Source organism: Peromyscus eremicus, chromosome 1 (assembly GCF_949786415.1).
Source record: "Peromyscus eremicus chromosome 1, PerEre_H2_v1, whole genome shotgun sequence".
In the NCBI taxonomy this organism is placed as follows: domain Eukaryota; kingdom Metazoa; phylum Chordata; class Mammalia; order Rodentia; family Cricetidae; genus Peromyscus; species Peromyscus eremicus.
Genome location: NC_081416.1, coordinates 124236794 through 124251603, shown reverse-complemented (window position 1 = coordinate 124251603; position 14810 = coordinate 124236794). Strand labels below are relative to the sequence as shown.

At 46.1% G+C, this 14810-nt stretch overlaps 1 protein-coding gene across 2 annotated transcripts in view; it reads right to left on the bottom strand.

Annotated features, from left to right (window-relative positions):
- The window catches only part of St8sia2 (ST8 alpha-N-acetyl-neuraminide alpha-2,8-sialyltransferase 2), a 70754-nt gene that overhangs the window by 20256 nt on the left and 35688 nt on the right, over positions 1 to 14810 (bottom strand). Inside the window, exons 2-4 of one of the 2 annotated variants that reach the window (XM_059253318.1) lie at positions 14355 to 14417; positions 9454 to 9582; positions 3892 to 4149 (exon numbers count right to left, since the gene is read on the bottom strand). In XM_059253318.1, coding sequence (XP_059109301.1) covers positions 3892 to 4149; positions 9454 to 9582; positions 14355 to 14417 — 450 coding nt within the window. The remainder of the gene's footprint in view (positions 1 to 3891; positions 4150 to 9453; positions 9583 to 14354; positions 14418 to 14810) is intronic. The other variant, XM_059253319.1, reaches the window with a different exon arrangement.

Sequence of the window (14810 nt, the reverse complement as noted above, 5' to 3'; positions counted from 1 at the left end):
AGACCATTAGGATTCAGAAGCTTCAGGGCCTCCCCAAACACCTCTTGTCTCCATCCCTTGCCCCAGCCTCACTACCTTTTCACATGTCCCTGCTCCAGGCCACAGAGAGTGGGATGTACTTGTAGCAAAGTGGCCTGTCTGGGGCCATCCATATCTCCCTGTTACTCCAAGGCCAGCTAAATCAGTCTTCCAATACTTTCCTGAGTGTTGGGTCTGTTTGTGGACTGACTTCCTAGCCCTGGGAACAGAGCCAAGGGGATTTGATGCTGCTAGGCTCACTGGAGACCACCACTAACTGTAACAGGGCAAAGGAAACACAGGATTAGTGGGCTGGTAGCAGATTTGAGGGCTGGTGGGGGGGGGGGGGAACACACTGATTGGATTCTATCATGAGGATCTGAAAGACCTCCACTAGAAGGGACATCAGGGTATTTGTGTCCTCTGAGGGCAGGACCATTCACAGCAGGGGCTTCATACCTACATGGAGTTGGGGTGTGAGAGGGGGGTCTGTGGGGCTCAAGCTTGTCCAATGGTGTGTCTTCGGACATTGTTGCAAAGCGTGTGTGTGTGTGTGTGTGTGTGTGTGTGTGTGTGTGTGTGTAGGGGGCAGCTGAGCCATGGGTAGACTCTGGAAATGTTCCTTCCCACTGACACAGAATACATGATTTTTTTTTCATTTAAGGGGGAACAGCTCTTTCTGACTTTGGTTCTGGTGGATCTAGGCTCTCTTGTTCAAAGAGAATTCTAGGTGAAGGAGCTGCATTGCTGCCTGGCTTCTGGCAGGAAGGGAGCTGGCTCCTTCCAGAAAAAACTATATCCACAGGTACATGTAGAGTAAGCCTCAAGAAGAGGGGGCAGTCATGGATTCGAAGCCAGGCTGCCAGCTCTTACAGCCTAACCCTGACTGTAGCTAGTCACCTGGATCTTGGCCATCCATTCCTCAGTTTCCTCACTGAAAAGAATAGTGCTGAGAGGTAAATAAATTCATAGATGTATGTAGGCTAACACCAAATGCCATGAGCATGCTATTAATAACATGCTGAGGGCACAGCACTGAAGGGACTATGCTGATGGTAATTTGTGTGTGTGTGTGTGCGTGTGTGTGTGTGTTGCTCAGAAGAACGAAGCTGGGGATGGCATCTCTCCTCATCCTGGCATTGTAGTTTTGTGTCATCCTCTTGGGCCTAGCTGTCCCAGCCATCTCAGTTCCCAGAAGCCAGTGGGGAGCCAGCATCTGCTCAATATAGCCTCCTGGACTGGTTCTTCCTTCCCCATCCATCCTGTTGTGGTCTGCTCTCCCTTGTGGAGGTGCTGCACATTGCAGGCTCATTGTGTGCCCTGCGTGCTGTGACCTACTAGGACTCCTGGGGTCCTGTTCTCCAGTAGTTTCCTGAGGAGGTGGCAATGCCCTTGTGTGTCCCTCACATGGAGTGGGGCAGAAACATAAACGAGGAAGACTAATTTTGCAGACTTTGAAAAATGGAGGCAGGCAGCCATGAAGACTGTTGTAGCGTTTGGCATTGGAATACAGGCCTGTGGGGCCCTCTTGTGTGCTCGGCACACCTTGGCCAGGAGACCAAGACACAGACACAAAAAGCTACTGTCATTTCAGGAGCTCTTTGTCTGGGGATGAGGTAGTGCAGTGGAGACACAGTGTTTATAGAGAATGAATACTCAGTGTACAATTATGTGGGGACACAGGGCATGCCCACATACCTAACATTCATGACATCGTGTTCTTTGGATTGTATGTGTGAGTATAAGTGTGCTTGTGGATATGGGGGTCAGCAGAGCATGCTATAGCCTAGCCTCTCTAAGTGCATCTTGCACACCTCCCTTGAGGTCTTGTGGGAAATCCAGAGTCTCGGGCTCGCTTCATAGCTGATGCCTCTGTGTTTCCATAAGCCAGCAGATACGTATCCACATTAAAGTGTGGAGAAAGCTGGGTTGGCATCTGGAAAGGCTTCATCATGAGAGGACAGAATCAGCCAACGCAACCCCAACAGGAAGGGGAGCGGTCTCCGCCAAGTCACGTGACAAACGACCATTAGAGCCAAGACTGAGTTTCAGAACCCACACTGGGAACTGTGGGCTGACCCTGACCATGGCTTCTAGAAATTCTTTTTTCATTCAGCCTGGGACCCCAGTTCATAGGCTAATGAGCATATTCAGAGTGAATCTTTGCTCCTCAGGAGTGGGGCTTAGTGTGGCATGGGAAGCTGACTGGTGGAACTCATTACTCATAACTCCTGCATATCCTGCAAGAGTTATACCAGGTCAGGAAGACTTCCTCACTGCTGGCTCCACCCTGGAGGGAAGCTGAGCCTGGGACGAGGCTTTGCCCTGTGCCCCCCACTTTAACAGCCATGATCCTACCCTTCGCCCCTCTCGCTTCCAAACAGTCAAGTTCCCACACATTTCCCTTTCTTTTCCTCCCCCAGACCCTCTCTTTAGACTGGAGGGCTTGGGAATGTAGGGACAGAGCTATTGACTCTGCCAGGCACAGAGAGACCTGGTCAAGGGGAACAAAAAGGATGTAACTGGTACCCAGGCTATTGTCACACCTCCAGTCTCAGGGGATGCAGGAGTAATTATACCCATCTCTTCCCATGTCCTCAGGTTCGGGGAACTCCATGGTCATGATGCTCCCAAAGCCCCAGAATGAGATTCCCTTTACACAAGGGCAGTCCTAGCGGAAATGTGAGATGTGACACACATTTCTGCCGGAGCTGGGAGCGCTTTGGGATGAAACTTGAGGCATGGTCTGTCTTACTTTTGTCCAAGAGACAGCAATGCTTTGTTTCTGAGTTTGTATGGCTCGAGGGTTAGGTGTCAGGGCCATGGGTAACTGTCACAATGTCTCCAGTGATGGCAAAACAAGAGCTGATATCATAGAGAAAATGACTGTTGAGTTTCTTAATCACTCTTCATTTCCTAGGTTTTGACTCCAGGATACTAAAGTTACAGGTGGAATATCACCTTCCAGAATAATGGGAAGACTTTTACAGCCCTGGCACAAGAACTACCCATCCAGATTTTCTTAATCCCCTTTGCACCAGGCTCTGTCTAGTGTTCAGAGAACAAGCTCTTTCTGTAAGGGACCAGGAAATAAATAGTTCCAGCTTTGCAGGCTGCATGTGCTCTGTGCTGCTTTAGCAAAAACATCCCAGCTTTGTCCAGAAAGCTATTAATAGTGGGAGGGTGGGCCTGAATGGCTGTGTTATAATAAAGTTTTATTTACAAAATATACCAAGGGCCATAGTCTGCCCACTTGTGTACTCTCTCTCTGGTTCCCAACCTTAGATATAATCTAGAATCACCTGGGCTCTCTGGGTCACACAATACCCCTGTCCTGTCCCCAGGTGACTTAATTGATTAGATGTACATTCTAATTGGAGGTAAGGATCCCTGTGATGACTAATTTTCATTGTTAACCTGACTGGATTTGGAATCTCCTAGGAGACACACCTTTGGATATGCCTTTGAGCAACTTTCCAGAGAGGTTTGACAGAAGAAGGGAGCCCCGCCCGATTGTTGTTGTGCTGTCCCCTGGTCTGGGTTTCCAGGCTGCATAAGAAGGGGAGAAATGTGCCGAGCACAAGCATTTATTTCTGTTTCTTAACTGCAGACGCACTGCTCACCAGCTGCCTCATCCTCTTGCTACTGCGCCTTCTCCGTCATGCTGGACCCTCAAACCACGGCCGTAAACAAGCCACTCCTCCCTTAACTGGCTTTTGTCAGATGTTTGGGTGCAGCCATGAGACAAATAACTAATGCTCCCCTGAAGCAATTATGACAAGCAGTGAAGGTGGAGAACGGGATGCACCTGACTCATGTGCCTTGTTCCAGTCACCCGACTTCCACAGGCCTGCCACTCAGGTGGTGGGTTACCTTATGACGAAGCTGTGCGTGTCAATTTCCTGCCCACAGCCGCTGTTCAGCAAGACGCCCGAGTTGCCCACGATGGCACAAGTCTGGAAATGCTTGTTCTTCAGTGGGGAGGTTCTGGGGAGGAGTTCATAGAGGTTCTGGGACACATTCATGGTGCTGTCTCGATCAAAGATGTAATGAATAATGTCTCCGGGCTTCAGGGTCCCCTTAAGGACGGAAATATCCTTCTCTGCATCCAAGAACTTTAAAATTTGCTTCCTGTGAAAACCAAATGAAGAAAGTCTCCATGAGGCTAGATTCTCTTTGCTGGCTCAGATGTTCTACTCCGTGTCACCCTGCAAGGATGCTACCACCCAGCAAACGGGTGAGCACACCCAGAGCTGGAATGCCCTCAGGGATGCTCTCTAGGCTGTACAGATGGAAAGGCACTGCCCTTCCCACCACACACATCAAACTGCCTGTCTTAGGAGAACTACCATCTAACTGCGGAATCTAAAAAAAGGAGTCAGAGTAATGTGTGCCCTCATTCCCCATTGGCCTCTGCTTTTCCAGGAAGGCTTCTTCAGGCATGGTGACACGGGGGTGTGGCGGGGATGTAGATGGGTCTGTGGAAGCGAGATGGGAAATTACTACTTCCACCTGTAAGATCCTGTGAGCGTGGCCTCCCGGCCTGTGCACTGGCCCATTCTGCAGCCTGCCTCTTATTCCTCTAGTTGTTGTTTACTGGGGTTTGTGAATCGTGACATCTCCTTAGTCCTACAGAGACGTGTTCCTCTGTGTCTGTTCAGAACCAAGTGATCAAGGTCCAGTTCTCTAGGTTCCAGGGTAAGTTAGATTTAGAGGGGAAGTTCTAGAACAGCACAGGGGAAGGATGGAAGACACTGGAATGGGTATCTTCGTGAAATCGCCAGGAGAATTTACCCCAAACAGCCTCTCCCTAGGAGCCTAAGCACCAGCTTGGAGCTCTACTTATGGAGACCTAAGGACTTTAACAATAGTCTCCCCAGAGATGAACCCCCAACTGGTTATCCAATGCCAGTGGTCAGCCCTGAACTCTTACACACACATAAGTAACATACAGACTGAGCAGGTTGTGTTTATAGATTTAGGAATATATACATACATATATACACACACACACATATACACATACATACATACATATATACATACATATAGACACACACACATATATACACATACATACATACATATATACATAATATGTAGACACACATACACATATATACACATACATACATACATACATATATATATAATATGTAGACACACACACATATATACACACACATACATACATATATACATAATATGTAGACACACACACATATATACACATACATACATACATATATACATAATATGTAGACACACACACATATATACACATACATACATACATATATACATAATATGTAGACACACACACATATACATATACATACATACATATATATAATATGTAGACACACACATATACATATACATACATACATACATATATACATAATATGTAGACACACACACATATATACACACACATACATACATATATACATAATATGTAGAGACACACACACACATATATACACATACATACATACATATATACATAATATGTAGACACACACACATATATACACATACATACATACATATATACATAATATGTAGACACACATACATATACACATACATACATACATACATAATATGTAGACACACACACATATATACACACACATACATACATATATACATAATATGTAGACACACACACATATATACACATACATACATACATATATACATAATATGTAGACACACATACACATATATACACATACATAATACATATATACATAATATGTAGACACACATACACATATATACACATACATACGTACATATATACATAATATGTAGACACACACATATATACACATACATACATACATATATACATAATATGTAGACACACACACACATATATACACATACATACATACATATATACATAATATGTAGACACACACACACATATATACACATACATACATACATATATACATAATATGTAGACACACACGCACACATATATACACATACATACATACATATATACACACACACACACATACACATACATACATACATACATATATACATAATATGTAGACACACACGCCATGAGTTTGAAATGGCGGCAGATACATGTGGGAGGCTAGAGGGAGAAAAGGGAAGGGGAAAATGATGTAATTACATTTTAATTGAATTTTAAAAAGAAGAACTGCCTAAGGAGCCAGCTAGAGAGCCAGCTGAGCCAGTGAAGTGCTTGTCACGCAAGCTTGAGGGCATAAGTCTCCTCTCAGGAACCCACATTTAAAAAGCCAGGCACAGTGTCATGTGCCTGTCATTCGGGTGCTGGGGAGGTGAAGACACACGGGTCCCTGGGGCTCAGTGGCTGGCCAGTCTAGCCTACGCAGCAGGCTCCAGGCTAGTGAGAGACTGTCTCAAAAACTAATGTGGACAGCTCGTGAGGAACAATGCCAGAGGTTGACCTCTGCCCTCTGCAAGCCCATGCTACATATGCACATGCACCCACAGATGACAGACAGACAGATGGACCGACAGACAGACACATGAAATGCCTAAGCCACCTTAAGCCATCATTTTTAAGACGTGGCGGTGATTGCAGTCATATAGAGAAAGGAGCTGGGTGCTCGGGTCAGCTGATCTAATTGTGTCTCCTGCAGCAAGCCTCCCTTGAGAACCGAGCCAGGGAGGCTTGTCTTCCATCCACAGAATGCTCACGTGGCTTGCAAATGTGTGACCCTTCCCAGATGTGCACATGACAACATTGCGTCTTGAGCCTGCCGAGCTTAAAAGGTGTACACTCTGAGGCAAGTCCCAGGAGGTTGCATGTCTGTATACTTGGAAACTAGGCAGAATCTAGAAGCTGTGGCTGACACCTGAGAAAACATGATTCTGTCGGGGCCTGGGTCAGATGATTAATGTACGTCTGGGTTTGGGATGTTCTGAGACAGCCAAGGGGCAGCCAGAACCCCGTGGCATGGCACACTCCATCCACTAGTTACTACACTACACATTAGTGACTGGAGTCTCCAGTTACTGTGCAGGAGAAGCCACCTTGGCTGAGTACTTCTTACTTCTTAGGAGGAAACAAAAGCGTTTTATTTACTCCACTTCACTAAAGATTATACAACTTGACACGCTAATATACTTTGGAAATTGCTAATATCCCTTGCAATTACTTACCCCAAAGTATTTAAAAGCAAAGAGAGCCCCCAGAAAGCTCATAAATAAATACCTCTGTGAGGGAATTAATTTCTAACTAATTATGAGAAATTACAATCAATTATTAAATATCATTCCAAATCACTCACAGAATCTTTTATTGTGAATAATTTCGGCAACTAATTGAGTGGAGGGAAATTCCTTTTCCCTCTGGGTGGAGCATATTGTTCCTTCTACAGTAGCTGGTGTCTGCAGGCTCCTTATGGAAGCAATGCTGTTCTCTTCTTCACAAATAGGGGTGTGTGTGTGTGTGTGTGTGTGTGTGTGTGTGTGTGTGTGTATGTGTGTATGTGTGCATACCCATGTGAGTGTGTGCACCCATGTGTGTGAGTGTGCCTGTGTGCGTGCACATGCATGTGTGGTCTCTCTATTCCCCACCTTCTTTTCAGAGTTCCTACAGAAGAGAGCCAGAAGGAGCTGAAGTGGGTGGGTATTGGCAGTAGGATTTTATCCTCAGGTGCTGTACTGGGGAACATGGAATATGGTGGCCACCCAAAATATATGGTCAACTCTGAATCCCCGGACCCCGTGACTGTGATTTTACTCAGAAACAGTATCTTGGCAGATGGAATTAAGGATCTTGAGATGAGATCATCTTGGATTCCTTGTGGACTCTAAGTCCAGTGACAGTGTCCTATGAGAGATGGAGGATGAGGTTACAATGATTCAGATGAGGGAACAGAATAGATAGCTGTCAGGGTGATACAGCTACTGGGACACCTGGGGCCCCCAGAAGCCAGCAGAAGCAGTAAGGAGGGTTCTCCTGGAGCTGCTGGGACAGCACTCAGAATCTCGCTTCTAGAACCATCTGTGGAGAATAACTGCTTGGCTTTAACCTCAGGTTGGTGGGGTCTGCTGCTGTCTAGCAGTCTTGTCAGCTCCATGGTGCCCCAGAGGAAAGGGCATGGCTGTCGGGACAGTGTAACAAGGATGGGTCTCACTTAGGTGGTCCCAAAAGAGGTGCTGAGAAAGATGGCCTGGTGGCAGTTCCTCCAGATGGCCTCTCAGTCACTGGGCTCCCGGATGTCAATGCTTTTTAGTCCTACACCCTTTTTCTCTCCCCATGAAGCATCTAGAACTACGGGGTAGAGTCACTCACTGTAGGGGGCAACTCCGTGCTTTGCGCTATATTGTATGTGGCTCTTCACCTTTCCTTCACCATACTGATGGCCTGGGGAAATCATCAAGCCTTTCTTCACATGGTCCTAGCTGCCTCATTCCCATCCCCCATTCCCTATCTTCCATTCAATGCTCTTTCAGCTTTGGTTGCAAATACCATATTCATGCAGGATGTGGCATGGCACCCCTGATAAACTCCGACTTATCCTTCAAAACGTATTGTTATAAGCCAGCCTTTTCCTGGTAACCCTCTTGGACCCCTTAGGAGATGAATGACTCCCTTCAGTACAATCTCCTTAGCTTCACCTATTTGCAAGACATAGTAACGTCTGGTGTGAACATCCTACTGTGTTGCCCTGTCTTTGCTTATTTTTGTGTCTTTCTGCCTAACGTGTCTATTTACGCCAGTAGCCTGGGCCACAGCTCAATGCCTGGAAATGAGCGTCTGATCTATCCGTCATGACTGCATCTGCGCCCGAAGTCCCAAGTGAGGAAGTTATCATTTCTCTTCGTGTCTACCACCCAAGGATGACTGCTGTCTGAGGGTGGTAGGACAGGACAAAAACTTCTCTGACTTAGATAGATGACTCTTGGTGGTTGACCAGATGTCGGGTCAGTTCTGTGTCTCTCAGCTATGGTTCTGCATTTTCATGGGGGTGGCGGTAGGGAGACAGACAGCCTTTCATTCTACAAGGGCCATGGGAGGCGGCAGACAAGGTGAAGGACTGTCACAGAATGGGGACAGAGGTACCAGGTAACGACAAATAAGAAGCAACTCTTTATGCCAGAGAAAGATGCCTGTGGCCTGCACTGCCGAGAAGCAGAGCTCCAGACTTGAACTGAGGACCGTAGAGGGCTTGATCACACACGCCACCTCCCTTTGCCCAAATGGCTGCATATCCATATGGTTCAGGTGGCTGGGCTTGCCCCAGGTTGTGATTTTTAATTGATCATTTACTAGATGAAACCTGTTTCCTCAGGAGGGAAGCATTTATTTCTCTCCTGACTTCTTTAGACAATAGAGAGCAGCAGGCTGGTGGCTCATGGTAAAGAAAGCCCGGCCTGCCTCTCTCTCTTGTCCTATAGGTGATGGCCGATAGATACCTGATCCTCAGAGAGAGCGTCTGGTTGTGTCTCCATTTGGATAAAGCTGGCTGGATGCTGTGCTTAATGCTTTCATTACTTCTATCAACAACAGCTGGCAGTGAAGAACCATTTATTACAACTTCAGCTCTGGAAGGGGGAAAAAAAAGACGAAGGTAGACATGATCTGTGAGTCTGCCCATGACAAGTCTAATAGTTTTGTTTTTGCACGGGCTGGGATGTAAACTTCACAAGAGCAAAATTGCAGTTATTACCTGAGAAGGGAAGTCTATTTATCTTCTAGAATGCACGAACTCTCTCCCTCAGGAATAGCCTGCAGACATTGGTTCTTAGAAGCAGGAAGTGGGGGCCTACAACTGCTCTTCCCCCCTCCCATCTCTGAGCTTTCAGGGGAACCCGCAGTCTCTGCCAGGACAGTACAGTTTCCCTTCTCAGTTACAGAGAAGCAAGTCCACAAGGGAAAAGTGCAAATTATTACACAATGGCCCGCAAACTTAGAGATAGCTAAATCTCACACAGGACAACGTCCTTGTAGCCTGTGGCATCCTCCTCCTCCCCTCATTCCTATTTCTTTCTTCTTTTTAAAACCTTTTCAAATTACGTGTGTGTGTGTGTGTGTGTGTGTGTGTGTGTGTATGTGTGGTGTGTGTATGTGTATGTGAGATGTGTGTGTGGTGTGTATGTATGTGTGTGTGTATGTATGTATGTGTGTGTGTGATATGTGTGTGATGTGTGTGTGAGATGTGTGTGTGTGTGTGTGTGTGTGTGTGTGTGATGTGTGTGTGTGGTGTGTGGTGTGTGTGATGTGTGATGTGTGTGTGTGTGGTGTGTGGTGTGTGTGTATGTGTGTGTGGTGTGTGTGTATGTGTGTGATGTGTGTGTGTGTGTGATGAGTGTGTGTGTGGTGTGTGTGGTGTGTGTGTGTGTGTGTGTGTGTGTGTGTGTGTGTGTGTGTAGGTCAGAGGACAACTTTCAGGAGTCCATTCTCTTTTTCCACCATGTGGGTTCTGGGGATTGAATCCAGACTGTCAGTCTTTGTGGAGTGTCTCTTTGATCACTATACCATCTCACTGGACCCTCCATCCCCTGTCCTTTTTTTTATTCATAGAAAAAATACCTACTATGATTGAGTTATTAGTGTTGTAGCTATCTGCCTGTCTTACCAGACTTCAACTGTGGGATTTTGCTCACTCATGTCTCCATTTCATAACAGTTTAACATAGCAGGTGTCCAATAAATAACCACTTGTTGAATTTGACGTTGAAATTGGTCCTGAGAAGCCTGGCATGGAGGAAGGAGCTGGCTGGTTTTGTATTCCTGAGGCAGATCACTGTGCTAGATATAAAACATCTTCCTGTTCCACTCAGGGACAGCAGGCACGGGAGGACTTTTGAACTCATATACTTGAAATCTATGCTAGTAGGTTTCTAAGAAACCAGGCTACACTGATAGCTTTGAAGGCAGTCTAGAGGCCAGCCTGCCTCCTGCCAACGCACACAGATACATGTGGGTCACGTCCCAAGTTCCTTTTGTCTAGCCGGCAGCACATTCTCCCGGTTAGAATGATAAGTGGGTTTGTAATGCTGAATTCTGGAGCATTTGAGGGTTCAAACCAAACACCTCTGTCTTCTACATTTATCTTGGAACATCCAAGTTCAGCAAGATGAAATCCTGTTAGCGAAGCCTGAACTCAATACTCTGTTTTGCTTTATGCAGGCAGAGAAGAAATTCTTCTTAGTGGTCTACCCTGTATGGCACACTCACCCCATCTGCTCATCTCCATTCCTCCGCATTCCTTACTCCTCTGGGAGCACTTGTCTTGTACCTTTGCAGAGGATAGACCATGTAGCTATGCAGAGGATAGACCATGAAAGGGTTCAGAGTGGGCTAATGTACTTTATCTAGCACTCAGGCTTAAGGGAACTTATGGAAGAAAATAGAAAGCCCAAACTTTGAAATTTTTATGGTTTCATAGAAGGAAGAGGAAGCAGCATGTATTATGGAGGTATTACACAAACTGGGCATCTGTGGGAAAATTATCTTACCTCTCCAATCTAGGTATTTACAGAAAGAAGGGATCTACTGGGAACACGCCAGGCTCTGAAGATCTAGAGTTCTTAAAGGATAGCTGTGTTTCCTACCACCTCCCAGGGTTCCAGCTGGTATAGCTGCATCCCCTCTGGTACTGCTCTCTCTCTCTCTCTCTCTCTCTCTCTCTCTCTCTCTCTCTCTCTCTCTCTCTCTCCTCTCTCTCTCTCTCTCTCTCTCTCTCTCTGTGTAGGCCAAAAGAGGATGCCAGATGTCTTCCTCAATTATTCTCATTATTATTATTATTATTATTATTATTTTAGTTTTTCAAGACAGGCTTTCTCTGTAGCTTTGGAGCCTGTCCTAGAACTTGTTTTGTAGATCAGACTGACATTGAACTCACAAAAAAATCTGCCTGCCCCGATTGCTAAGATTAAAGGCATATGCCACCACCGCCTGGCCTATCTTATTTTTTGAGACAGTGTCTCTCCCTGAACCTGGAGCTCCCCAGTTCATCTGGACTGTCTAGCCAGCTGCTCCAGACACCCACCTGTCTCTGCTTCCCAAGTGCTAGGATTCCAGGTGCACAGCTCTGTAACTGGCTTGAATTTTATTGCTCTTTAATGTGGGTTCTTCAGATTGAACACATCTCCTCATGCTTGTGCAGCAGCAGACATTCTCCCCACCGAGTTATCCTCCCAGCCCTGGTACTTACTGCCTACTTATGCGTGGCTAGAGGCAGGAACAGTAAACTCAGGACTGTGAGTACAACTGTCACATCCAAAGACCTCCAGTATTCACTAACTTACATTAGTAGGGGTGAGTGACGGAAATATTTTACTGTTTGGGATGGAGTATGGTCTTCCAAAAAGCATCATGGCTGGTATCTCATAGTTTTAGGTGGATTTGGTCCCTGGTGATGCTCCCCAGAAACTGGGCATTTTGCATGGCATCAGGCACACTCAGGAAGAAAGCATCTGCAGAGCTATGGACTCATGGAGGCTTGCAGTGGGGGCCTGCTCGGAAGTCTCTAGGTGGGGTCTCTAGGCTCCTCTTGGGCACAAGGTGTTCAAAGAAGTGAAGAATCCAGGCACTGATAATGGTAACATGTCATTCTGGCCCTAGTTCCTAGCTATCAGGGAGATCTTGCATAGACATTCTTGGTGCTGGGCTTCAACCCTGGCTCTGTGACTATCTGGCTAGGGACATGGCAAGGTCCCTTTAGGCTTCTGGCCTTTGCCTTCATGTCTGTACAATAAAGGAAACAGCTTAGCTATCCTCAGGGACAACCTCGATTTACATGTTCTGTGCTATGCAAGCCCAGCTGGACTACTGAGGGAGATTAGTTCTCTTCTGTCAATGTGCCCTTCAGGTGTCAGGACCCTTCTCTCATCTCCCAGACACTGCAGGTACATTTTTGGATTAAGTTGCTTCATCTTTCAACTCTTGAACTTTGCCCTCAGTCACCAATCTCTGATGCTATCAATACGTCCAGTGACAGCAGCAAGCATCCACTGAACGTCTTGATCATCTCAGAAGCTAGAGCCTTATATTCAGTAGTTCAAAGTTGCTGCTTTATCAATGTAATCGAATGGGTTACTAAGACCCAGACAGTGAATGTACTTGCCCGAAGCCCTACCTAGAAAACTCAGGGTTGAACCCAGGGCAACCCTGCCTGGTTTCCAAGACTCTGCTCAGTTCTCAGACTCAATCTGACAGTGCCTCCTCTAGTTCCCATGGAGACCTGGGCCTTGGGGGCAGGATCACCTTTCTCCAAAAGGGGGCATTTTCCCACAGTAGGACAGAGAGAAGTCTAGGACATGTGACTTTCTCTATTTCTGCCGTATTTGCATTTTAGTCAAAAGATACCCTTCATTTGAAGTGCCATATGGTTGAGGCCACTAGAGCTGCTGAAGCAATGATGTCAAGGATAGAGGGAACAGTTTCTCAAGCCAGTTATGCAAGGTCAAGATCGGACATACTTTACAGGCTGGGTCTGCTCAAAACTTAAAAAAAATGTGGAGAGTAAACAACAAAACTGAATGTTGTGGCATCTGGATGTTGTGGACCTCTCACTCCCAGCAGTATCAAAACGGGACACTGAGGAAGTAAAACAAGAACTTCAGTTTGAACAATAGCCTTTGTTCGTGTCAAGGGGCTTGCTTCTTACCTCCCTGCTCCTTAAGCTTGGGCTTTGAGACAGAGGTCAGAGCTATGGTGGACTCATCATTTTGTGGAGAACGGAGAATCAGAAGCAAGGTATCTGCAGTGAGTCTGGCTTTGTTGCCTTGCAAAAGCACCTGCCCAGTTCCCTGCACCAATCTCTGCACTAGCCAAGGACTGTCCCAAAGGCTTCCAGTCACACAATGTAAGAGTGCTCTTTCAGAATTTAGAGTGCACATCCACTAATTAGAGTTAACATTACTTAGTTGACTTCCTACATATTTTCAGATGTCTCAGCAGAGTTCTTGAATGCTTTCTCCTCATCTCAACCTCCCAGACAAGCCATCAACTACAACAAAATTGGATTAAAGCCCTAGCTTGCTCCAGGGGCTCCACTACTCAGCAAAAATGCAGGTTACAGGAAAGTTGGTGTTAGCTCAAGACCTACAAAGTGGGCGGGCTCTTTTCCAGAAGGTAACTTTTACCCACCTGTGTTTCCCATCTCTACAGCCTCTCTAGCCCCACGGACCGTTTCATGTCATCTCCCACTGACAGCTCCCCCTCAAAAGTGATTAAGGAAATGCAAAACCAAAGTGAAATGAAACAGATCTATTTGCTAAGTAAGAAGAGCACCACCCAGCAAAGAGGAGAGGCAGATTAATAGGTGCCTTACAGCAAAAACAAATGAACACAAAATCTAATTTACAAACCTATTAGATTTGCTATGTAAGCTGTTCACAGCTGATCTGATTGTACCTCTGCCTCCAGAATTCCTGCAAGACAAAGGAAATGCATTATTTATCAGTGCAGCTCTTCCTTGCAAAGCCCTCTTCAATCACCAGGAGACCCCTGAGCTCACCTGGGGGACCACAGAAAGATGACAACATCTGATTCTGGACTTTCAATAATGGGCCATGTCTTGGTCTTAGGCACAGCCCAGGAATTTTACGGGGATTTGGGTCTCTCAGATCCTCCCATCTCCCAACTGAATACTTCAAATTGAGACACCCATTTGAGATTGGTAATAGACTGCTTTGGAAACATCTCCCTTGGCTAATCCACACGACGATGTGATTCAGTCCAACATGGCATTTACACCAGCGTAACTCAGGTCATTCGCTCTCATCTCTTGCTTTCATTCATGGGTAGTGGGAGGTTGTTCCTCA